Source organism: Vicugna pacos, chromosome 27, assembly GCF_048564905.1.
Source record: "Vicugna pacos chromosome 27, VicPac4, whole genome shotgun sequence".
Classification (NCBI taxonomy): Eukaryota; Metazoa; Chordata; class Mammalia; order Artiodactyla; family Camelidae; genus Vicugna; species Vicugna pacos.
In genome coordinates this window covers 23,571,788-23,594,433 of record NC_133013.1, presented here as the reverse complement: position 1 = coordinate 23,594,433, position 22,646 = coordinate 23,571,788, and the positions used below count along the sequence as shown (strand labels likewise).

Below are 22,646 nucleotides of genomic sequence, written 5' to 3'. Positions count from 1 at the left end.
CAATTTTATCACTGTTTCCTACTTTGCTTTTTTCACTTCACAGTACATTTTAGAGATCTTTCCATGGCAATGCTCAGAGTGCTTTATTACAACTGCATACTAGTATGTTTTATGACAGTCCTATGGTGTATTTAACCCCGCTGATGGGTATTTGGATTGTTTCTCAAATTTTGCTAATGCAAATAATGCTGCAGTGGATAATCTTACATGTATGCGATTTTATAGAATGCAAGTAAATTCCAGGAATTTGACTGGGTCAGAAGACACGTGCATCTGTAATTTGGGTAGATATTGCCAAATGGCTCTACATAGGTGTTTGAATGCCTGCCAGCTACGTGTGACGGTGTCTCATTTCCCAGCAGAGTCTGTTGTGAAATGTTGGACATTTACCAATCTGATAGGTGAGAAAAATGCTGAGTGTTGCCTTAATTCTCATTTATCTTATGATAGGTGAGGTTGAATCATTTGCATTTCTTTTTCTGTCGGTGTGTTTTTTTTCTTCTCAGTTTTTCTATTTAAGTTGTAGTCTCTTCAGGATCCATTTTTAGGGGCTTGTTTATATAATAAGGATTTGTGAAAAGATCTAGTATCTTTTGTTTTCCCTGAGATATGAGTTACAAATATTCTTTCACAGTTTGCCAATTATCTGTAACTTTACTCCTGGTGAATTTTGGCCACATAAGATTTTTAAAATTTTTACATAGTTTTATCAGTCTTATATGGTTTTGGATGTTGACTCATAATGAGGCTTTCCATATTCAAGTCGCGCAGAAAACAGTTAACAGGGCAGTCTTGAGACTGCTCTCCCTAGAAAGACCCGTTTGTAAAATTGACCCTTGCTGGTGTTTGGGAACTCGGCTGGGAAACAGATCCGTATATTTATATATACTCCTTATAATGATGTAAAATACTCCTAAGTGATAAGGGAGTCTCACTGCACCGAAATTGTTTGTATAAATAGTGTGCTTTATGCTGAAAAGCTGCTTTCCTTTTGGGAGTCTGGAATTCTGGTATGTGCTAGGCAAGGATGCCTGCATGATGAACTCCCAGTAAAAATCTTGGGCACTGAATTGCGGACGAGCTTCCCTGGTAGTTAAAACTTCACACATGTTGTCACAATTCATTGCCAGAGGAATTAAGTGTATCTTTTGTGTCTCTGCTGGGAGAGGACCCCTAGGAAGCTTTTGTCTGATTTCCTCTGGACTCTACCCCATGTGCCTCTTCCCTTTGCAGCAGGTTCTGTGGGTAAGAAGTCATAGCCAGGAGTACGACCATGTGCTGAGTCCTTTGAGTCCTCCTAGCAAATCGTCAAACCGTCCAACTTACCTATGTTTTCTACAGGGACTATATGTTTTAAAGTTTTCCTCGTACAGGTTTTACATATTTCTTAAATTTGTTCTTAGTTACTCATCATTTTGTTTCTGTTGTGGTTGAGGCCTTTTCTTCCGATCTGTAATTATTGTTTGTATGTAAAAAAAAAAAAGCTGTTGATTTCTATATATTAATTTTCCTCCACTATCTTTTTGAATTATGTTACTGTTTTTAGGAGTTTCTCATTTGATCCCCTTGGGTTTTCACGGTATAGAGTCATAGCATCTATAAGTAGTAACAGTTCTACTTACTTCTCACTGTTGTGCCTTTTATTTCTATAGATTTGTATGCATATAGTATTATTTTGTAGTTGATCAGATTCTCTGTATATAATTTACTCGAGTTTTACAAATAAATTTCAGAGATCCACAGGCTTTCATTTAGTGCGTCTAACTTGCATTAACCTGTTTTCCATTTATTTGTTCATTTCCGTCTCAGACTTGCCTCACTAACACTGTTCATAAAATTAGGAAAGCAACAAGCAATCAGGCCACGGCTCATACTGAGGGATTTTTTTTGGATAACGTATTTGTTCATAAACATTATTGAACACCTTGATACGCTAAGTGCCTTGAAGCACATTATCACTGGGTCGTCCCAAGGTCCCTTTTAGATGGTATGAGGCTCCAAGTTTGAGTCATGTACTTCAGGCCACTAGCCCTTTCTGCTGTTGTACACCTTGCTCCTCTTAGGAACGTGTGTACCCAGTACTCCTCCTGGGAACATATGTTCTAATTTCTGTCCAAGGAAAAGGTGGCCGTTATCAGGGGCCAGGTGTGACACAGTGAAATTTTACCTTTTTACCTCTTTTTGTGTCATGATTCTTCTCCTTATGCTATGCATTCTTCTCACTGTTCTTTCTGTTTTAAAAATTCTTTCTGAAAACTTCTACACACAGGGAGATTTAAATGACAGGGTAGCTTAATATATTACTTTTCCCAGAGGTAAGTGGCTTTTTAACTTTTTCTGCGGAGAGACAATTGAGAGAAGCTGAATCTCAAGGCTCCACCTGTCTCGTTAGGAAGCCCTTTACCCATTGTCTCATCAAGGCTGCCACTAAGTCAGCCTTGTTAGGCCTAATCCACGTGGATTTTACTAATTTATCACTTAGTTCTTTGTAAGGTAAAAGAAATGACAGTTGCTTTATTGCTTGACTTTTTTTTTTTGAGATTATTTTCCTGTTGTATTGCAGCGTACAAGTGGCAGAAATTAACTCATGGTATGTTGTGATTCTGAAAGAAGTTGCATTTTTCTTTACTTTTACGTATTTAGTTGTTAAAGGTGGTAGATAGAAAAAATTTCAAAAGTATGATCCTTCTCTAGTAAGAGTTGATCCAGGATAGTTTGTTTTCTTATGATTTTTATCTTACCTTTAGTTTTCATGCGTACTGTGTTCCTGAAAATATGTTTGAAGGTCATTTCCTGGAAGTCAAATGGCAGAGCGGTGTAAAGGACTGTAGAGGCCTAACGTGTCATAAAATTCCCAAATGTGGTAATGTAGTTTCAGCTTCCTTATACCTTGATAATCTAATTAAAAGGATAAGAATCTTCCCTGTCTCTGGAGTCTTGGGTTAGCCTTCCTGTTGTTATAACATAATTTTTTTTTAAAAAGAAAAGGTGAAGGCATGATCTCATACAAATATAAATGAACACATCAAAGATATTATTCAACTCATTAATTAATGAGGGGACCAATAAGATGTTAAAACCAGTTGAAAGCAGCAGATATGTATATAATCAGGAATACTGAAAGGAATTTGCCAATACATGCAAAACTGATCAGTATCTACAGGGCAGTAATCAGTTACATTCCACCAGACAAAGTTCATTTGAATTTCTATGGAAAAGAATCATTTGTATTACTATAAGTTTTCTATAACTTACAGAGTTATAAAACAACTGGAAGATGATGAAAGATACAGGCCCCTGAAGAATCAGATCATCCAGAAGGGGGCGTGGGGTTGGACAGAACCAGTAATCTTTTTTTCTTTCTTTCTTTCTTTTTTTCAAAGTCTTTCACAGTTTTTTGTAACAGTCCTTCCCCCTTGTAATTATAATAATACCAAAAAATTATTCTTGGTACAAAAAATGCTGGTGCAACAAGAGTGTAAATTAAACATACAGGTCACCTTGAATTCACTTTTGCTATTCAGTATTACTGAATACTCAAAATTACAAATTTACAAAATTAACTTCTGTCTGAAAGTTTTCATCAAGGATCTTGGAATGGACTTTATAAGCCTCTATTTTTTTGCTGTCCTGAACCAAGCCTAAGAAACTAACTATACCAGATTTCACTTGTACCTGTAAATTTGGCGAGTTTCTCTTTTCTTGGAGTTTCTGGAATTTGCTAAGGTTCTTGGCCTGCCAATAAGTGACTTCTTTACCTCCTGTGAGCTTGAACCTATAAGCCAGATATGGAGACCAGTTTTACTGCGTTGTAGACTTTGGATCCATATGTAAAGTCAACCTTTGTTATGTAAAGATGACTTGTCTTACCTAATTCGATGAGAGTCATTCTCAAATGTGACAGTCCAGGTGAGGCCTTGGTTGACCCAATGATTTGTCCTAATAAAAAGGAGAACAGATTCTTTTTGGACATATGCAAATAATTACATTGCTGTGAAAAGGAAGGGGACTCAGTGATAGTTGCTGAATTTGGGAGTCAGGGGATGCTTAATGAGAATCAGGTATCATTTCAAAATATTCTGTTTCATTTTACGGAAGTACTGTTTACTAAATTGTTGTGGGACATAGACAGCTTAAGAAAAATGGGAAGAATTTCTTTTCTAATATCAGAAAAATAGGTTACTACAGTATTAACAATATTCTAAACAAATAACCACAATAAATTCTCCCTCATCAGTTCGTTCAGTCCTGTGTTCCTCGGGATCTTGGGCTAGCAGTCTGCTTTCATGAGGCTGTCTGCTTTTATTTTATGTTGAGACATCAGTCAAAGGGACATTTGTTGGTATAGTCACCCGGAGTGACTTAGTAAGCCCCGGCTCCCTGATCCTGATCACCAGGATTCTCTCAGAGGCGCAATCCCAAGAATTGTCTGCGCACACAGCCACAAGCTCAGGCCAAAGAAGGTCCCTGATGCCTTGGCTAAGGCCAAGCTTTGTCCCCTGTGCACAGCAGTCCCAGTGTTGGACAGGTAGGAATCATCATTTACCAGGTGATAACATGAAGACTGGGTTCTATTTAGGAGAGGAATTTAGGAGTACAAACATGTAATATGTGAAAGGCTTGTTTTACAAAAGTAAAATAATTGAGGTTGAGAATCACAATTGGAAAAATGTAAGAAAATCAACATTTATTCTGTTTCTGCATTTGACATGTTGCCTCTTTAATTGTTACTGCATTTGTGTCTGTCAGCAGTTTTGCTGGACCTCACTGTATGTTTTATTAAATTCAGTTTCCAAAAGGAATTGTCTGGATTATGAATTATTAACCATATAAAATTTTAAAGTTTTCTTAAGGTCAGTTGGTTACAGTAATCTAGTTCTTGGCACTCTTTTTAGATAAAGACTTCTGTTTTTTTAATCTGTAGATTTCGTAGAAAGTTATAGCTCAAAGAAAAAAAGTTCAAAATGCTACTGTAATATTAATCAGAACAGAGTCCTCTTCACTTTGACTCGGCGCTGCACCGCATGCTTCGTTAAACATCGGCGCTTAGACCGATCTTTAGAACCACCTTCACAGCGAGGAAATCTCCGCCTTGAAGCTTATAATAGAACAGTTGCAAAAGCATAAAACAACTGCTCTGTTTAGCTGTGCATTTTGTTAACACTTTTCATTTTAGTGACCTCACTTCTGATAAAGACTTTTCATTAGTATTCTCAGCAGAAACAACCGACACATCTTTCTTAACCTCACTGTGCTTAGAGCGTAACTTAGAAGAGGACAGATCTGACTGAAATCTCACATTTTCCCAGATCACCTGCTTGTCACGCATGGCAGAATATGATCATGAAACAACGGAAACATACCTGCTCCCTTCCGTCTACTTGCCTTCCACCTGCGTTTGTCTTCCTGACTGGTGCCGCTTGTCCAAGGGTGGAAACCACTCTTCAGAACTAACTCAGGCTTGCTCGTTGCTACTCCAGGAAGCAGAGTGCCAGTGAAGGAGAATGTATCTCCTACTTTAAAGCGCCTTCATTACCTTCTTTGTTGCATAATGAAGTTACAACAGGTTATGCATTTGTTTCTGAACTTTGGCTTTCCTTTTAGATAGCATCTTTCTCATCCACTATTTCCTTTGAGAGGCCACTGAAAAATATCCCAATTTCTCATCGGTAAGATTTCATTTTCAGCTTAGGAATACCATGCAAAGTGACAACTGTGACTTTTGTTCAGCTCTAATACTTAACTTCTTTTGTCAGGAAGTGAACTGATGCTGGCTTCTCTTTGTCTTATTCCAAGTTGGGGCATGAGATTTCCCCTGCATTAGAAGGTTGTTGAGACCTGAAGCCTGGGAAGGTAAGATGCCAGCGTGAATACTGTCCATTTAGAACTGTGGTTTAATTGAGTGTCTGGTGATTTAAGAGCATAAGACATTCCAGTTGTTCCTGGATTTGTGGTCCTGATGACCTTTAAGTTTTACCAGAATGTGTGAAAAATATCTACAGTTGGAAGGCCCATTAATACAACTTATTATTTATAAATTTTACATATAGTTTTATATTTACTGAAATTATTACTTAAAAGGAGGACAGACATATACCAACTTTTAATATATAAATTAATCTTTGTGGTTTTTTATACCAAGGATGGTAACAAAATCGACTACAAAATATATTTTTAAATATATATATAGTAGTTTCAGTTTTTCTTCTTGATCATTTTTAAAAAATATATACTTTATCTTTTAAGAACCTTTGTGTTTTGTTTTTTGAGGCGAACAAAATAGGGTAAACAAAGACTTGAGATCCCGATTTTGTCCACCTGGAGAAGGAAGACAACACTTAAGAATACTTTTTAAATCACAGAATTTTGCCTACATACATATGGGTGTCTCTCCCCAAAAGTCATCATTGGGGAAGGCGAGCCAGTGCACGGATCTGGTCCTGCTTTGCACTACTGTTGCTTGTCCTCGTCATTTGTGTACACACTTCCTTCACTTTCTGTGCTTTAGCTTGTTTCAGTAAGTAAAATGGTTCAAATTTTCACAGTGATTTACTTAAGCAAAAAAAAAACCAAAAACAAAAAACCTAACCCTTCACAATAAAACTGTAACAATACCCTGCGTCATGACAAATGAATTCTTCTCTGTGCAGAGTGTTTCATCCCTTTATACACAGATACACTCTGTAGTCCATTTCAACATACAAGTTGTCTGGTTAACAGTCAATCTTGAAAGAATCTAATAGACTTTGCTTTTTGACCGGACTTAGATTATACTTCACATTTTCAGTGCAATAGTTACTGGCCTTTAATGGGGCTAATATCATATAAATATAACGTTAAACAAAAATCTTGCAAGATTGAATAGCAGCTAAGTATCTCTAGATACTATTAAGAATCTACTAAATGCTTAGTGAGGTTACATTTACGGTAGCAGCTAATGAGTCACTCTTCCCTGACTTCTTGGCCTGTAAAAATCTAGTAGGACTTTCACAGGGTCTTGGCGTGTTTGCATATTGTTACATGGCCCTGGACTCCTAAAGGATTCAGGCCCATGTTGTCAGTTCAGGTTTCTGGAACACTCTAACAATTTATTTTATTTTGGTTTTGTTTTTACCATTTTTTCATGGGTTTCAGATTGAACTTTGATTACCAAAGAGTATTGGTCCAGTGGGAGTCAGTTCTGGCATATGCCAGTATGAACCTTTTTCTTTCCAGGATAGATTAGCCCAAGTGAAATGGCATCGACATTGAGTCTCTATTCGGCTAGAGTGGAAGTTTATAATATAAGCTTGTTTCTTGTTTTTGAAAAAATTTGATAGTAATAAAAACACATTGATCACCATGCTCTTAACTTTTTCTGGCTGTAATTTTTCTTAGGCATTTTATTCCTTGTAGTCCAACAGTGAGATGTAGACATGGCCTTTGTGAAGTAACTGCTTTAATTTCAGTTTCACCTGTGTAATATGTTTCAATGTTCAAAACCCTTTTTGACATTGTTTTTGATTCTGGCAGTAGCCCTGTGAAATAGCTAAAGCAGGTGTTATTTCGATGTTACAGTGTTAAGGAGTTTAAGTGACTTGCTCAGAGTTACATAGCCAACCAGCATAAGTATGGGATCAAGAAATCAGTTTTTTCTAGCTCACCGTTCAGTATTCTTTCTTGAAGCTGAATGGTGCCGTTTGTTTACATGGTTAAAAACTTGGTTCTTTGATCCTGCTAAAAGATCGCTAACATCGTAACAACTGGAATGTTGAACAGTGCTAATATGGTTACCTTGAATGCTATAGAAGTTAGTGAATTTATTTCATGTCCAATGTACTAAACATAGCCTCTGGGTTTAGGGACAGATTATTGGTGGTATTCAGCCAGAAAGCTAACACATATAACTTGGATTCTGAGTTTTGGAATTTCTCACCTTGTTGAGCATTTGTACCTGTTCCAACATTCATCTTTCAGTTCGAGGAGAATGTGCGTGATCTTTAGTGCTTGGAATTCACCTCATTAGGTGGCATAACTGTTTGCTATTTGGCAGTCTGAGCAGAAATGATATCCAGGAGTCATTTAATAATTTAATAAGTTACATGAAGACTGAAGGCTACTTAGTTCTGCATAAAAGGGCTGTACGATGCCTCACCTTTCTGCTTTGCTTCGACTGGTACTGCCGTTTACTTGTCTGTCTGTATCTTTTTTATTCACCCTTACTTATCCTTAAAGGAGTTGATTATGTTGGCCTGAAATCGGATATTTGTGTCATAATATTTTCATAAATGAGCTCAAGCTTTAAAAGTGTAATCTTTGTACACCCTTTTTGATAGGCTGTGTTTACTTTTTGTATGATAAATACCTACTAAACATTTAAAATTAGATTTTAGGTTATCCTGCTTCTTAGGTAACAACATATTTAAATTCCTCTTTGCCTTTCTCTAAATTCTGCTTTGGTTGGTTAAATAATAACAAGGTTTGTTTTTTCTTGACTTTGCTTTATCTAAAGGTACCATCAGCTTTTGACGTTCCCACAAGAGCGTGTGTTTGTTTCGCCCAGCTGTAAGACAACAGAGCAGCACTCTAGTGCTGACTGGTTTCCTTTAATGCCTTTTTTATTTGTTTGCTTTCAACCTGATCTGACCACTCAGCTTGTATTTACACCATTCTCTTGACTCTTTCCAACTCAAAGTATTTATGATCCAGTCAAATCACAAGTCTGTCACCTTCTTCCTTGAAGTTCAATCTCACCTAAGCTTGAACAGCCTAAAGAAATTTGAGTAATGAGTTTATAGCTTTTTTTTTAAAGAACTCTTACTTATAAAGAAGAACTATGCTGTCTCGCTTCAAGATTTATTTCTTTAGGGTTCTAGTTATATTTTCTCAAATAGAAACTGAACCCCATTTTAAAATTATTTCAAAACTTGGTAGTTATTTTAGAGCTATGACAGGATTTTTTTCAGTGGCTAAATTTTTCCTATAAAAACCTTTGGGAGTCATAAATAATTACTTACTGAATTCTATTTTTGAAAATTAGAGAAACTAGAAGAGTTTTTCTTTTATAAACTAAATTTAGAACTTTTTTTAGAAACTGTGCAGAATGTCCCTTTCCTTGTTTGCTTATTTTGTGATGACATTTGTATTGATTTGATTTGTATGGCAGTCTCTGTGTTAACTTTCTAGAGGGTGTGTGTGTGTGTGTCTTTGTGTTACTTATTTCCTTTTAGGGAAGTGGTATGTGGGGCCAGAGGAGAAAGAAATTATTTTCATTTAATCTTTTTTCTCCTCATACTTGGTTAACTGATGTAATCTATGGAAAAATAAGTATTTTTTATTTAGACTTTAGGTAATTGTGTTTTGTAAGGTGTTTTATGCTCATTTCAGTTTGCCACTCATATTCTAGCCTTTCTTTTCCTTTCTGTGTCTCCTCAACTCCGTCTTTGCTTTAGTTTGAGAGAATCACAACAGCTTCTTTGCTCAAACTGTCCCCCGCCCCTGTGGAAGCTGTAACTAACACCACCACTGCCTCACCCCAGGAGGAGCGTGAGGTTCATACGTGTCATATGCTCATTTACGTGAAATCGATCCCTTGTGCTGTGTCTTGATGTCCTTTCATTTATTTGTATACTGCGTCATTAGCCTCCTACGTTAGTTGTCAAGCATTGTTAGGAACTAGCTCAACGTGTAACTTTCTAGGCCTGCAGCCTTGTTAGTCTAAGGTGGGAGAAGGGGAGATAACATTTGTAAATACTTCCTAAACTGGAAAGAAGTGAGGGGGGGAATTAATTTAGTAGAATAAATGTTTCTATTTTTGGTAATCCCAGTTTAAAGAACATGTGTGATTACACGTGTACACACACACACACACACACATACACACACATACTTTTTTATACAAAATTATTGCTGAGTGCAGTTTACTCCATAACTTCTTGGGTTGCTTTAGAAATAAACATTAATATGTTTTAAGATACTATTCTTTATTTTAACTGCAACTGTGAAATAATGGAATTGATCTCATTAATTTATATCAATCTCTGTTTTCTAATCTTTGAACATATTAACAAGGAAAAAGGAACTGATTGATAGTACCAAAGATTATGGTTCTCTGTCACACAATTTTAAAGAGCTAAAAGTAATTAGCTTTAAAATATTTGGCTGGCTAATGAAAATATCAAAAAAAAGAAAAAACTCTAGAAAAGGAAAGTAATAAAGTATGGGTTAGAATTACCAGATATGAAAACATATTATAAAGCAACAGCATTGAAGTAATGTGGTAGAAGCCCAAGATTATAATTGTAGATCATAAAGAAATGCTGTTACGTATACAAATTTGACACATGTTAAAGGAGGCGCTGTTAAACAGTAGGAAATGATTATTTAATAAATGGAGTTGGAATAATTAAGTAGCAATGTTGAGGAAAAATACACTTAGACCTATAGCTATACCAGATATAACAAAATAAATTTCAGATAAACTTAAGTGTGGATGATTACATATTGAAAATCTAGAAGATAAAAGGACTGAATATTCTATAATTTTTCTCGATTTTCTAAACAATTTGAAAACTGGGAAAGGAAGATGGCAAAGTTTTGACTGCATGTGCTGACCTGTTTTATTTTAACAGTGCCTCTGTGAGCATCACAGGAGAGCGTGCCTATTCTGTGTTTACAGTCTGAAAATTAGTCTTCTGTTTTTTCATACCAGCTGGAAACCTTATGCTTTCTATATTAATCAATGGAACAGAGAATGCAATTCTTTATCTAAAATTTTATTCTATAGATGCATTGAAAATTATACAGGAGCTCGTTGTGAAGAGGTTTTTCTCCCAAGCTCCAGTATCCAAACCAGAAGTGACCTGTTTGCAGCTTTTGTGGCACTGGCTGTTCTAGGAACTCTTATCATTGGAGCCCTCTATTTCCTCTGCAGGTAAGCAGAATTGAAACGTGGTCTTGAAAACAGTAATGCGTTAAGTAGCTGTCCTACTAAATAATCAACACGCCCTTTAGCTTTAGATTATTTTTTCCAGGTAGTGTTTTCAGTTTAGAGTTAATTTCTCTAATACAGTTTTTATTACTAAATTAAGAAGGCATTTTTGGAAGGATCTTAGGCAGTCTCTGTTCTTTGTCACTGTCATCATCAGTATTTACCTTGACTTTTCTAAACTAGTCTGGTAGACCCACATTCACTAAAGTGCTCATGCCAAGCACACCTAACGATTTGGGCTAGGTGTATTTAAAGTAAATTTTGAATGTGAAAGAAAAGAACCATTTTATGCAACACACTGTAAATATAAATTTAAGACATATGGTTAATATCTAGGGTCTGCTTTTTATTTAGTGCCCCCTACGTGCTAGGCACCGTGCTGATAAGCATAACGAATACAGTAGTAAAGTAGACATAGTCGCTAACCTCATCGAGATTTACGTCAATTTGGAGAGAAAGACAGATAGGCAGGCAATTAATTTGAGAAGACTAGTAACTCATAAGAAAGACAAAAGGAAGATTCATTCATGTGCAGAAATGCTATGCACTGAAGATTACTTTCATTCATTAGTTTTGGTCTTCAACTTTTTCTGAAATTTTGTGAAAATAAATGAATATAGAATTTATTAAATTTGAGTTATCTGATATCCTCTCTTATTAATATTTATTAAATGCACACTATGCTATCATAGATATTTGTGCAAATGGAAAATGGAGCTGAGGTATCATAAGAGATACAGGTGGGCTTGAGAAGTTTATATTCTAAGAAAAGTAACATAAATGTAAAGTTATATTTCATAAAATCCTCATTTCTGAAATACTTTACACTATAGAGTAAATAGATTGGGAGAGAGATTGCTCCTTTAAATTGTGTGGTATTGATATATAATTTATTTTAAAACATATCATTTAAGCAATTTGTTTTATGTCTCATAATTTTAGCATCTTACTGCTTTAGATACAGACATTTAAACACAAGCTTATTGTATCAGATTATATTTCCTCAAGATAGCCACAGTTATCTCTCTCATTCCACAAGCTCTTCGGCAGTGTGACCTTGCCACTCTTACATCAAGAGGTAGAGTTTATTTCTCTAAATCTTTGAATCTGGGCAGGCATTAAGACTGCTTTGACCATAGAATATGGTGGAATGATGCGGTTCCAGTCCAGGGTGTCGCCTTTAAATGCCCTGGCAGCTTTCATCTCTGTCTCTCATTTTTGGGCTGCTCTCACAGAATCAGCCACCATGTGGTGAGAAGCCTGAACAGCACCAAGAACCCGCTCCAGCTGATCTCCCAGACAACGGCAGTGCCAACTACCAGCCATTTAAATAAGCCATCTCAGACATCCAGCTCAGTTGAATCTTTAGTTGACGCCAGATTTAGCTATCAGTTGACTACAAACACAGAGACCCCAAGCAGAAACTGCCCAGCTGTCATCCCGCAGAACCGTGAGAGGGAAACTGTTTTAATCCACTGAATTTGGGTTGATTGGTTGTACTGTTAAGATAACCAAAACCCATGTTTGGAATAAGGTTTTTTCTTGGCTTTAAATCATGATTGGAAAAATGATAAATAATGATTCACTGTTTTATGCTATCCCGCTAATACTTTGTTTAATAATATGCTGAGGAGAAGACCGACTGACTGACTCCTTCAGCACTCAGGCTAGTGCTTGGCTGGAATTAGAGCATTTGCATGAGTTGCTGACTGGATCATGTACTTCTTGTAACAGCGGTCAGGAAAGGCGAGGTTTGGCTACAGTCACTTGTCAACCCTAACAGTTTAGTGCCTTAAAAAGATAAACGACTGTTTCCCATTCATGGTATATAATTATTATGGGTTGGCAGGCAGGGCTTTGCTGATCATAGTCGCTTAAAATCTGAAACTTATGGAGCAGCCATCATCTTGACTGCTGTTGGTTGCTACGCCAGAGGGAGAAAGAAACTCTGCAGGGTTTATGTATTAAAGGAGAAAAATCTTTTAACCTTCTCAATAAAACTGGGAAGAAAAGAAAAAGTATCTACAAAAAGGTGTCCAGCAAGCAGCATATGCGGATACTTGACATACATTTATCCCTTGGTATCCATGGGGCCTTGGTTCCAGGACCCCCAAGATACAAAAATCTGAGGATGCTCAAGTCTCTTTATGTAAAATGGCATAGTATTGGTACATAACTCACATATATCCTCCCATGTAGTTAAATCATCTCTAGATTACTTATCATGCCTAATATAACGTAAGTGCTAGGTAAGTAGTTGTAAATACAATGTTAATGCTATGTGAATAGTTGTCAGCATAAGGCAAATTCAAGTTTCACTTTTTGGAATTTTTAAAAACCTTTTTCAATCTAAGATTGCTTGAATCCGTGGATGTGGAGCCCTGGGGTACAGAGGGCTGACTGTAACAGAAATGGTATTCCAGTGCATTGGGGAAATAATGGACTTTCCAATAAATGGTATTGGCATTATTATTTATCCACTTAGAAGAAAGTAAAGTTAGATCTTTGCCTCAAAGTATACCTCAAAATCAGTACAGGCAGCTTAAAGAGCTAAATATAAAATGCAGAATGAAAACTCTCAGAATGTGTAAAGACTGTCTTTGTGCCCTTGAGGATATGGATAGATTTCTGTAACTAGATTCAGGAAACACAGATGATAAAGCAAATGGCTGATAAATTTGACTATATTAATATTGAGAAGTTCTAGTTATCAAAAGACACTTTTTTTTTTTAAATATCTCAAGAACTCCTACAGACCTTTAAGAAAAAGGTAAAACCTATAGGCAAGTGGGAAAAGTAAAGAAATTTATAAAAGATGAAGAAAGTTCCATAAAATAAACATGAAAAAATGCTCAACCTTATTATTCAGAGATATGCAAACTCAACCCACAATCTGATAACCATTATTTCACCCATGAGATTGGCAAAAAACACTTTTTTAACCCAAACAATATAAAATGTGAGATTTTTGAGTTTTAAACATTTTTGAACACTCTGAATCAGTTTCCACGTTGTAAAGTTAAGTACATGTGCTACAACCAAGCAGTTTCATTTCTGAGCATACACCTTAAAGAAATCCACACACGTGTGCCAGGAATTTACAGTCGAACTGTTCATAACAGCAGAAAACTGGAAAGTACCCAAGTACCCATCAACAGAAGAGTGGACAAATAGGTTATGTGTGGTGTGTTGCTGTTAAAGAATAATTACACAAGCAGAAATGAACTCGTTACACAAATCACCTGGATGAATCTTAGAAACATAATTTTAAGTGAAAGAGGCCAGTCACATAAGAAAACCTAACACCATGATCCCATTCGTATAAAGTTTAAAACCAGACAAAACTAATGTGTTGTCCAGGGCCGTATAGTTCGTAAAAGCACAAAGAAGAGGACGGAGGAGACTGATTAGCACAAAACACAGAGTGGGGATCACCTCCGGTGGGGGGACAGGGAGCGATTAGAGAACGCATGAAATGCTAGTTAGGTTATTTCTAATCCTGTGCTGTGTGCATAAGGGTCAATGACTGATTTGTAAGCTGGACATAAATATTTTTATTTACTCTTTTTCTATGTACACTTTATTTAGAAAATAACTGCCATATGAGAAAGTTAAACATTTTCATTTTTAAACATTTGGAAAATGAGTATAAATGTAATAAATGAGAAGAATGGCATCCTTAACATTCTTACAAAAACAATGTCATTGAGTAATTCTCAGATATGGTTGCAGTATGCTTCAGGTTGTATCTTTGCCATTTTTGAATGACAGCACAAGCAGAGGCATTCTTACATGATGCTGTGTGCAGAGACGTGTCTTATCAAGTGCAAAATTGATTTAAAAATAACATGAGTAGCTACTGCTTGTAGAACCTAGTCATGAGACTGAGGCTTGTGTGCACTGACCAGATGAAATGCATTTGTCTGAAACGTGGTTTTTCAAGAATTAAAGCAAATCGCAGTTTACTGTAATATTTTGGGGGGTCCATCAGTAGTTGAAATTGCTTTAAGCTGAAGTCCTTTTGAAATTTTAATAAAAATGCCACCTTTGAACCTTTGAATGAGGTTCAAAATGATAACCTACTAACGCTGAAACATTTCATTTTGCTATGGTAAAAGTGGGTTTGAATTCATTTTCACTAATATAAGGCAATACTCTAGGCACAGACTTATTTTAAAAAGTGGAAAGGAACTGTACACTCCAAGAGCTTATTTAATATTAAAAGTGGTTTTTAAAAACTTGGTCATGAACCCCTGAATACAGTTAGAACCTATATTAATAGACCAGATGGCCAAAAAGATTGATGAATTGCAACCTTAAAAAGGTACAAGTGAGTTTTTAAGTAGTTGACTAAAGCCACCGCACGTCACATAAGGGTCCCCACTAATAATGAAAACTAGCCGTTTTAAGAAGAGCACAAAAACACTACACTGAAAACAGTTCTGCTGTCTTAAGGGGGAAAGTCTTAGGGGCACCGTCATCCGGCGTCCCCACAGACGACCTCCGTGCCCTGGGGGACTGGTTAAGTAACGGGGGGCGGTTTTAGAACAGCCCCGGGGGTCTCAGACAGTTACGGAAAAGAAAACGAACCTCCAGATGTTCAACTTGAAACTTTCTGCGCTTCCATGTCCCCATGTTCCTTGCGTGTTTCTTTCCTCTTCACCGTCAGGAAGAGCCACCTTCAGAGGGCCGGCTCCGCCCAGTGTGACCTCAGCCTGGTGGAGACCAGCAGCACCGGCGCCCACCACCGTGAGTAAACGCACAGCGAAGGGCTTATTTTGAAGCCCTGGATTAGCTGGCGGTGGTTACATGCAGGGATGTGGGTCTGTCCAAAAAAGGGTGACCCTAAAGCTTTGTCCATGGGTTTTGAACTAAGCTCTCTCTTTCAGGTGAAGGTGAATTTCCTATTAGCTGTATCACACAAGCCATTTTTTTCCCCAAGGAAAGCCATGCTATCTCAGTGCGTGAAGTTACATTGCTGGCCATGCTGTGTCACACAGATTCCTGTAAGAGACTGACTTCTCCAGAAGTAATTGCAAGTGGGCTGGTATACAGGCAAGAAGGAGTATTTATCTGTGAAGATAGGCAGATCTTTGGGAAGCTTGTAGGTCAGTTCATGTTTTAAAACTGTCATTAGACTTCTGCTTCTGGCCAAGATGGAACAGGGACTGGACTTACTTCCTACTTGATAAATTTTAAATAGACATCATACATGAAGCAGTGGTTTTCAAGACATTGGGCAACAGGAAACAAAGGATTGTGATTCCTGAGAGAGGGGAAGCAGACGAGGCGAGCCAACGACTGCCTCAGATTTTTGCCTTGAGAGAGCTTCGGGGCTGTGGCACAGGGTGGGGGAACCCTGGCTGAGCTTGGCAGGCTCCCTTAGTTGAGAAGATGAGCTGGGAGTCCAGAAAGATCAGTGTGGCTGCAGTTCACTGCATGGAGTACTGGAAAAGAGGGAGCCGCCCAGAGGGAGGGTCCCGGAGATCTTCAGTTTAAGTGTTCAGCTGAATGAGGATCAGCACACACACAGCAGGGAAGTACTTGCGCTCAGGGAGTCACCTGAAAGGGCTAGAGGTCCCCAGCACTCGTACAGGGCTAGGAGCAGTGTCTGTTCTCAGTAAGACGACTAAAACTTCTAGTTAGTCATAGGGCACCAGGTAGAGGACACAGGGGAGCGTCCCCCCAGGAGTGGGGAATCGTGAGCCCCAGGCGGAGCGCTGCTCAGTCCTGCCTCACGAACCTGAAAAGCAAGAACTGAAAGAATTAAATTGTTTCCAAATAACCTAACTCCCTCCCAGATCAAAGCTCAATAATATAAAAAAAAAAATTCAGTACTCAGCAGGTAAAACTCCCATGTCTCACATCCAATAAAAAACCTACCGGTTTAACAGACACAGAATCATCAGTGTGACAGGCCACCATACGCACTTCCCTGAGAACACAGAGAAGGGGCTTGGCATGTTGCAGAGGCCCATTTTAAAACTGGGTTAGTTGGTTTTTTTGTTATTGAGTTGTTTGAGTTCCTTATTTATTTTAGATTTTGACCCCCATAGATATGTTTGCAAATATTTTCTCCCATTCCTTAGGCTGCACTTTCATTTTGTTGATTATTTCCTTTGCTGTGTTAACCTTTTTTAATTTGATGAAGTCCCTCTTGTTTATTTTTGCTTTCATTGCCTGAGCTTTTGGTGTCATATTCCAAAAAATCATTGGCATGGCCAATGCCGAGAGTTTTTCCCTTGTATTTATTCTAGGATTTTTAAGTTTTCAGGGCCTACATTTAACTCTTCAATTCATTTTGAGTTGATATTTGTGTATGATGCGCTTTTACCCCTATAATTCTGGATAAATGAAATATTAAAATAACTGTTTACAAGATAGTCAAACATAGGATTTTAAGTGTAGGATTTCTTATGCGTTAATCACAAGTTTGTTTTTTTATGAAGTTTAACTAACATTCTTCTCTCTTCTTACTGAGTGTCATAGAACCAGTTGCTTCTTAATATATAGCCCATGAAGGAGACAAAAATTTTTCCCAGTTATTCCAGCAATGAGTCTTTTCCTTTGTATATGCGACCAAAAAAGGAGCAAAGAACGTGAATGGATGTTAATTCTTTTCCACAGGTCATGGAGAACACTGAAGAAATATCGCAGTGAACCCACATCACTGCTTTGTTACAAAGGCAGAAAATGAACCACCATAAGGTAAAAGAAATGGAAAGATTTAATCCTTCTTTGTTCCCTAACAGACTTAGTTATCATCCCGTGAAACCGTCAGGCCCGCAGTGAGGCGGGCGTTTCTGTGACGTGTGTCACTAGCTCGTGCGCAGCTGGTCGTCAGGGCGGTGGTGGCGGTCCTGTGTGGAAGGCGCGCTGGTGCAAACATGCTTCTTCCCAGTAAGCCTGTGTGGTGAGGCAGAGGCAGACTTTCTCACAACTGAGGAGAAACTCTTAGCAGTGTATTAAGAAAAATGATGAAAATCCTTTAAGGCCAAGGAGCGGCTGGTGTCATGGCTTCTGCCCAGCCTTGGCCTGTGTTAAGCTGTCGGGGGAACCGCAGGTACAGGGGAGCTGTGCACACGTTCCACCTGGTGATTAGGGAAAGCACTGACTGAAGAAAGCTACCTCATATTTTTAATAGTGATGAAATGGTTTCTATTAAAGCAATTGATTTTAAATATCTATGTCTGAAAGGAAGAAACAAAGACCCAAAAGTTTAAGTCTACAAAAGATGGACTAATTCTCAGTGGAGATGCTAGTGGAAATTTAGGATTATTGTTTTTGTTACTTCTCAGGTTAAAAAAATTCCAAACTTGTTTTCCCATAAGCTTTTTTTTTTTTTTAAGGCCATGATTTTGCCGAACATGAGGTTTCCCTCTTATTAGGGGCAATGTAAAGAACTCATTAGGCCAGATCAATGTCTCCAGTTTTTCCAACTGTGTAGTTACCCTAAAACATAATAGAAACCAATAGTGACTTTCAGGATGTATGACAGTAAACCGTCGTGGAGGAGCTTGGAGCAGTGAGTGTTGCAAAGGTCTGGAGCTAGTGAATAGACGCGGCAGAGGAGCAGGCACTGCTGAATGTAACAGCCCACCTGTGACCTCCTCCCCGTCAAGCCAGTTTCTCCACATCCTTGCCAACACTTGTTTTTGGTTTTTTTAGTAACAGCCACCCCAATGGGTATGAAGTGGTATCTCGTGGCTTTGATTTGCATTTCCCTAATGCTTAGTGATGTTGGACATCTTTTCCTGTGTTACTGGCCATCTGTGTATCTTTTGGACCTATTTATCCAAGTCCTTTGCTCATTTTGAATTGCGTTGTCTTTTGTTGTTGTTGTTGCATTTTAGTTCTTTATATGTATCCTGGTTATTAATCCCTCAGTTGGTACACAATGACTTTTCCCACATTCCAGCCCTGTGTGGGCACCGTGAACTGACTCTGTCACTAGCACCAGTGATTCATTCGTTCACCCATCATTCACTTATTTAACAACTACCTGTAAGCTTGAGCCACTGCAGTATACAAAATGAAAAACCCTCACAAAATCTTTTTTTAATCAACAGACTATTTTTAGAAAAGTTTTAGATTTATAGAAAGATTGAGACAGCAGAGAGTTATATGCTACCTTCTTGCAGTTTCCCCATTAAACATCTGTGTAAAATGTACTAGTGCGCTACATTTATTCACGTAAGTGAAACAACACTGACACATTAACAAAATTCTAGTTACATTAAGACTCCTCTTTTTGTTATAGTTTTATGGATTTTGACAAATGCATGTTATATGTCCACCACTACAGTATCATAGTGAATAATTTCACCACTTTAAAAATCTCCTGTGCTCCACCTACTCAGCCTTCCCAATCTAGTGGTAACCACTGATCGCTTAACTGTCTCTGCAGTTCTGCTTTTTATAGAACGTCACATAGCTGGAATCACATAGTATATAACCTTTTCCGGCTGGCTTCCTTCAATTAGCCACATACAGATTAAGATTCCTCTAATGTCTTATGGCTTGATAACTTTTTTTTAATAAGCTATATGATTTTTTTAGTGGTTTAAAACTTTTTTTCAATATAAAAATATACATAAGATTTACCTTTTTTAAGTGTACAGTTCCGTGGCACTAAGTCTATTCACATCAGTGCAGCCATCACCACCATCCATCTCCAGAACTTCTCCATAATCTCAGACTGGACACTGTACCCTTTAAACAATAACTCCCCCAGCCCCTCCTCCCCTCAGGTCCTGGTAGCTGCCATTTTACTTTCTCTCAAGTACTTGAATATTCTAAATACTTCATATAAGTAGAATCATGAATTTGTTTTTTCGTGTCTGGCTTATTTCATGCAGCATGTCTTCAGGGGTTCATCAACAGTATACATGAATCAGAATTTCACTCCTTTTATGACTGAGTAATATTCCCTTGTGTGTATGTACCACGTTTTGCCTATCTGACCATCTGCTGATGAACATGAGTTGTTTCCACCTTTTGGCTACTGTGAATAATGCTGCTATAAACACTGATGTCTAAATATCTATTCAAGCCCTTGTTTTCAGTTCTTTTGTATAAATACCCAGAAGTGGAAGAGCTGGATCAAATGCTAATATTTAATTTTTTGTGGAACTACCATACTGTTTTCTACAGCAGCTATACCACTTTATATTCCCTCCATCAATGTACAAAAGTTCCAATTTCTCCACATCCTTGCCAATACTATTTTTTTTAATAATCCTAATGGGTATGAAGTGGTATCTCACTGTGGTTTTGATTTGCATTTCTGTAGTCATTAGTGAGGTTGAACGTCCTTCTGTGTGCTTGTTGGCCATCTGTATCTTCTTTGGATACCTGTCTATTCAAGACCTCTGTCCAGCTTTGAATTGGGGAGTCTTTTGTTGTTGTTGCTGAATTTTAGGAGTTCTTTATATATTATGGATGTTAATCCCTCTCTGATACATGATTTGCAAAAATTTTTCTCCCACTCTGTGGACTGCCTTTTTCACTCTGATGATCGTGTCCTTTGATGCATAAATACTTTAATTTTTGATGAAGTCCAGTTTGTTTTTCCTTTTGATGGCTGTGACTTTGGTGTCATGTCCAAGAAATCACTGCCAAATCCAATGTCCTGAAACCATCTCTGTTTTCTTCTGAGAGTGGTAGTTTTAAGTCTTACACTTGGGTCTGTGATCCAAATGAGTTAATTTTTATATATGGTGTTAGGTGAGTCCAACTTTGTTCTCTAGCACGTGGATCTCCAGTTTTCTCAACACCGTTTGTTGAAAGATGGTCATTTCCCATTAAATGGTCTTGTATACTTCCCCAAAGTCACTTGACTATGTATGTGAGAATTTTTGGATTCTTTATTCTATTCCACTGGTCTTTATGTCTGTCTGTGTCAGTACTGCACTATTTTGAGTACTGTAGCTGTTCAGTAAATTTTGAAATCAGAAAATGGGATCCGTTCAAGATTATTTTGTATATTTGGGGATGCTAGACATTCCATTTTAGGATGTATTTTTCTGTTTCTGTAAAAAATGTCATTGAGATTCTGAATGGATTACATTGAATCTGCAGATCATTTTGGGTAGTACTGACATCACATCAGCATTAAAGCTTCCAATCCATTCTTTCCACGGGGATGTCTTTCCATTTATTGGTTTCATCTTTAATTTCTTCGGGAGTGGTTTGTAGTTTTCAGCGTACCCGTCTTTCACCTTCAGTGAGTTAATTCCTATGTATGTTACTGTTTTGGGTAGTATTGTAAAGGGAATTGCCTTAATCTCTTTTTCAGATTGCTCACTACTAGCATAAAGAAAGGCAGCTGACTTTGGTGCTGCTCCCTTTGCTGAGCTCTCTTGCCCCCTCAGAGCTGCTGCTGAACCTCGCAGTGAAGATGTTACTCCTGTGCCGTCTGCTGCAGAGCGTCTGGTTCCTTCCTATAGTTCCTCTTCATTGGTGTTCTCATTTTATTCATCATCTGCCTTATTTCCTTTAGTTCTCTGAACATATTTAAAGGCTTTTTCTACTAAGTTCAGCGTAGGGGCTTCCTCCAGGCCAGTGTGCGTTCCTTTGAATAGGCCTCATCTCCCCACTTTGTATGCCTTGCGGATCTTGTTGTTGTGGAAAATTGGTTTCACTTTTACAATGTGGTGATTCTGGACATGAGTCTCTTTTCCCCTCAATGCCTACCGGCTGCTGCTGTTCTCATTGCTGGAGGCTTCATTCACTTGTTTTTGAGGCTTCTCCAAACAGTTTTATAGATTATTCCTTGTCCCGTGTGATCACTGAAGTCTGTCCCTCGCATCTCATGTTCCGCTGTTCTGGCAGACTCCCTTGAGCGTTAGGCCTCCTCATCTCTGCAGTTTAGCTGATGCCAGGGCACTCCTGTGGACCCCAGCTGGGCTTGCTCTTGTCCTAGGCATCAGACCAAGAAGAAATCCCAAGGTCCCAGCTCTCCTTTGAGCGTCTGTGCTGACTGCACGCACGCGGCATGCTCTGTCTGCCTTGGTGTATAGCTGCTTTCCCAAGTCCAGTTTCTCAGAAACCTCAGCCCGGCTTCCTGCCTGGGCCCTGCGCGGCCTCCTGCTCCGGGTGCCTGTGGGTCTGTAGTTACCTTGCAGGTTTTACAGGCCATGCACACCCTTCCTGCCTGACTTCCAAGTTACGCAGAACGGAGATGAGCACCTTGAGCCGGCCCTGCAGGTTATCCCCCAGAGCAGAACAGACAATGATGTGCAAAGTCTGTTCTGCCTCCTTGGGGTTGAGGAAGGGAACTGGGAACCAGGCTCCTGCCATTTTAAGAATAAGACCACCACTGCATGGGGGACAAGGAGGGGAAAAAAAAATCACAAATTTTCCTACCGTTTTGAGGATAGTTTTTCTTCACTGGGCACTGCCTTGGTTGCTGTAAACCTCCGACTACTTTCCAGAACTCCAGCAAAGTCGGTTCATATACTTGCTGCCTTTTTTCCTCTCCCCAGTGTTTCTGTGGGGGAACAAAAGCTCAGAGTTCACCATTTTGCTGGTGTCACTCAGATCAATTATGTTTACTTCTGTCTGTAATTCTAGTATCAAAACAAGGCCTTGAACAGAGTGTGCCAGCAATGCACGTGTGGTGGCTGAATTTTGGTTAGACTTGGGAATATTGTATAAATGTTAAGAAAACAGCCTC

At 38.3% G+C, this 22,646-nt stretch overlaps 1 protein-coding gene and 1 long non-coding RNA gene across 6 annotated transcripts in view; one reads left to right on the top strand and one right to left on the bottom strand.

Annotated features, from left to right (window-relative positions):
- Positions 1 to 22,462, bottom strand: part of LOC140689754 (uncharacterized) — a 45,291-nt gene extending 22,829 nt beyond the window's left edge. The window contains exons 1-3 of the long non-coding RNA XR_012064838.1: positions 22,337 to 22,462; positions 3,871 to 3,939; positions 3,676 to 3,775 (exon numbers count right to left, since the gene is read on the bottom strand). This is a non-coding gene — a long non-coding RNA (uncharacterized lncRNA). The remainder of the gene's footprint in view (positions 1 to 3,675; positions 3,776 to 3,870; positions 3,940 to 22,336) is intronic.
- NRG4 (neuregulin 4) overlaps positions 1 to 22,646 on the top strand; it is a 67,903-nt gene that overhangs the window by 38,450 nt on the left and 6,807 nt on the right. For 2 of the 5 annotated variants that reach the window (XM_072950932.1, XM_072950933.1), the window contains exons 5-8: positions 10,766 to 10,912; positions 15,639 to 15,718; positions 15,859 to 15,975; positions 17,597 to 17,677. In XM_072950932.1, the coding sequence (XP_072807033.1) occupies positions 10,766 to 10,912; positions 15,639 to 15,718; positions 15,859 to 15,975; positions 17,597 to 17,613 (361 nt within the window). In that variant the 3' untranslated portion in view covers positions 17,614 to 17,677. Of the gene's footprint in view, positions 1 to 10,765; positions 10,913 to 15,638; positions 15,719 to 15,858; positions 16,020 to 17,596; positions 17,678 to 22,646 lie in introns of those variants that run through there. The other 3 variants (XM_072950934.1, XM_072950936.1, XM_072950935.1) reach the window with 3 other exon arrangements.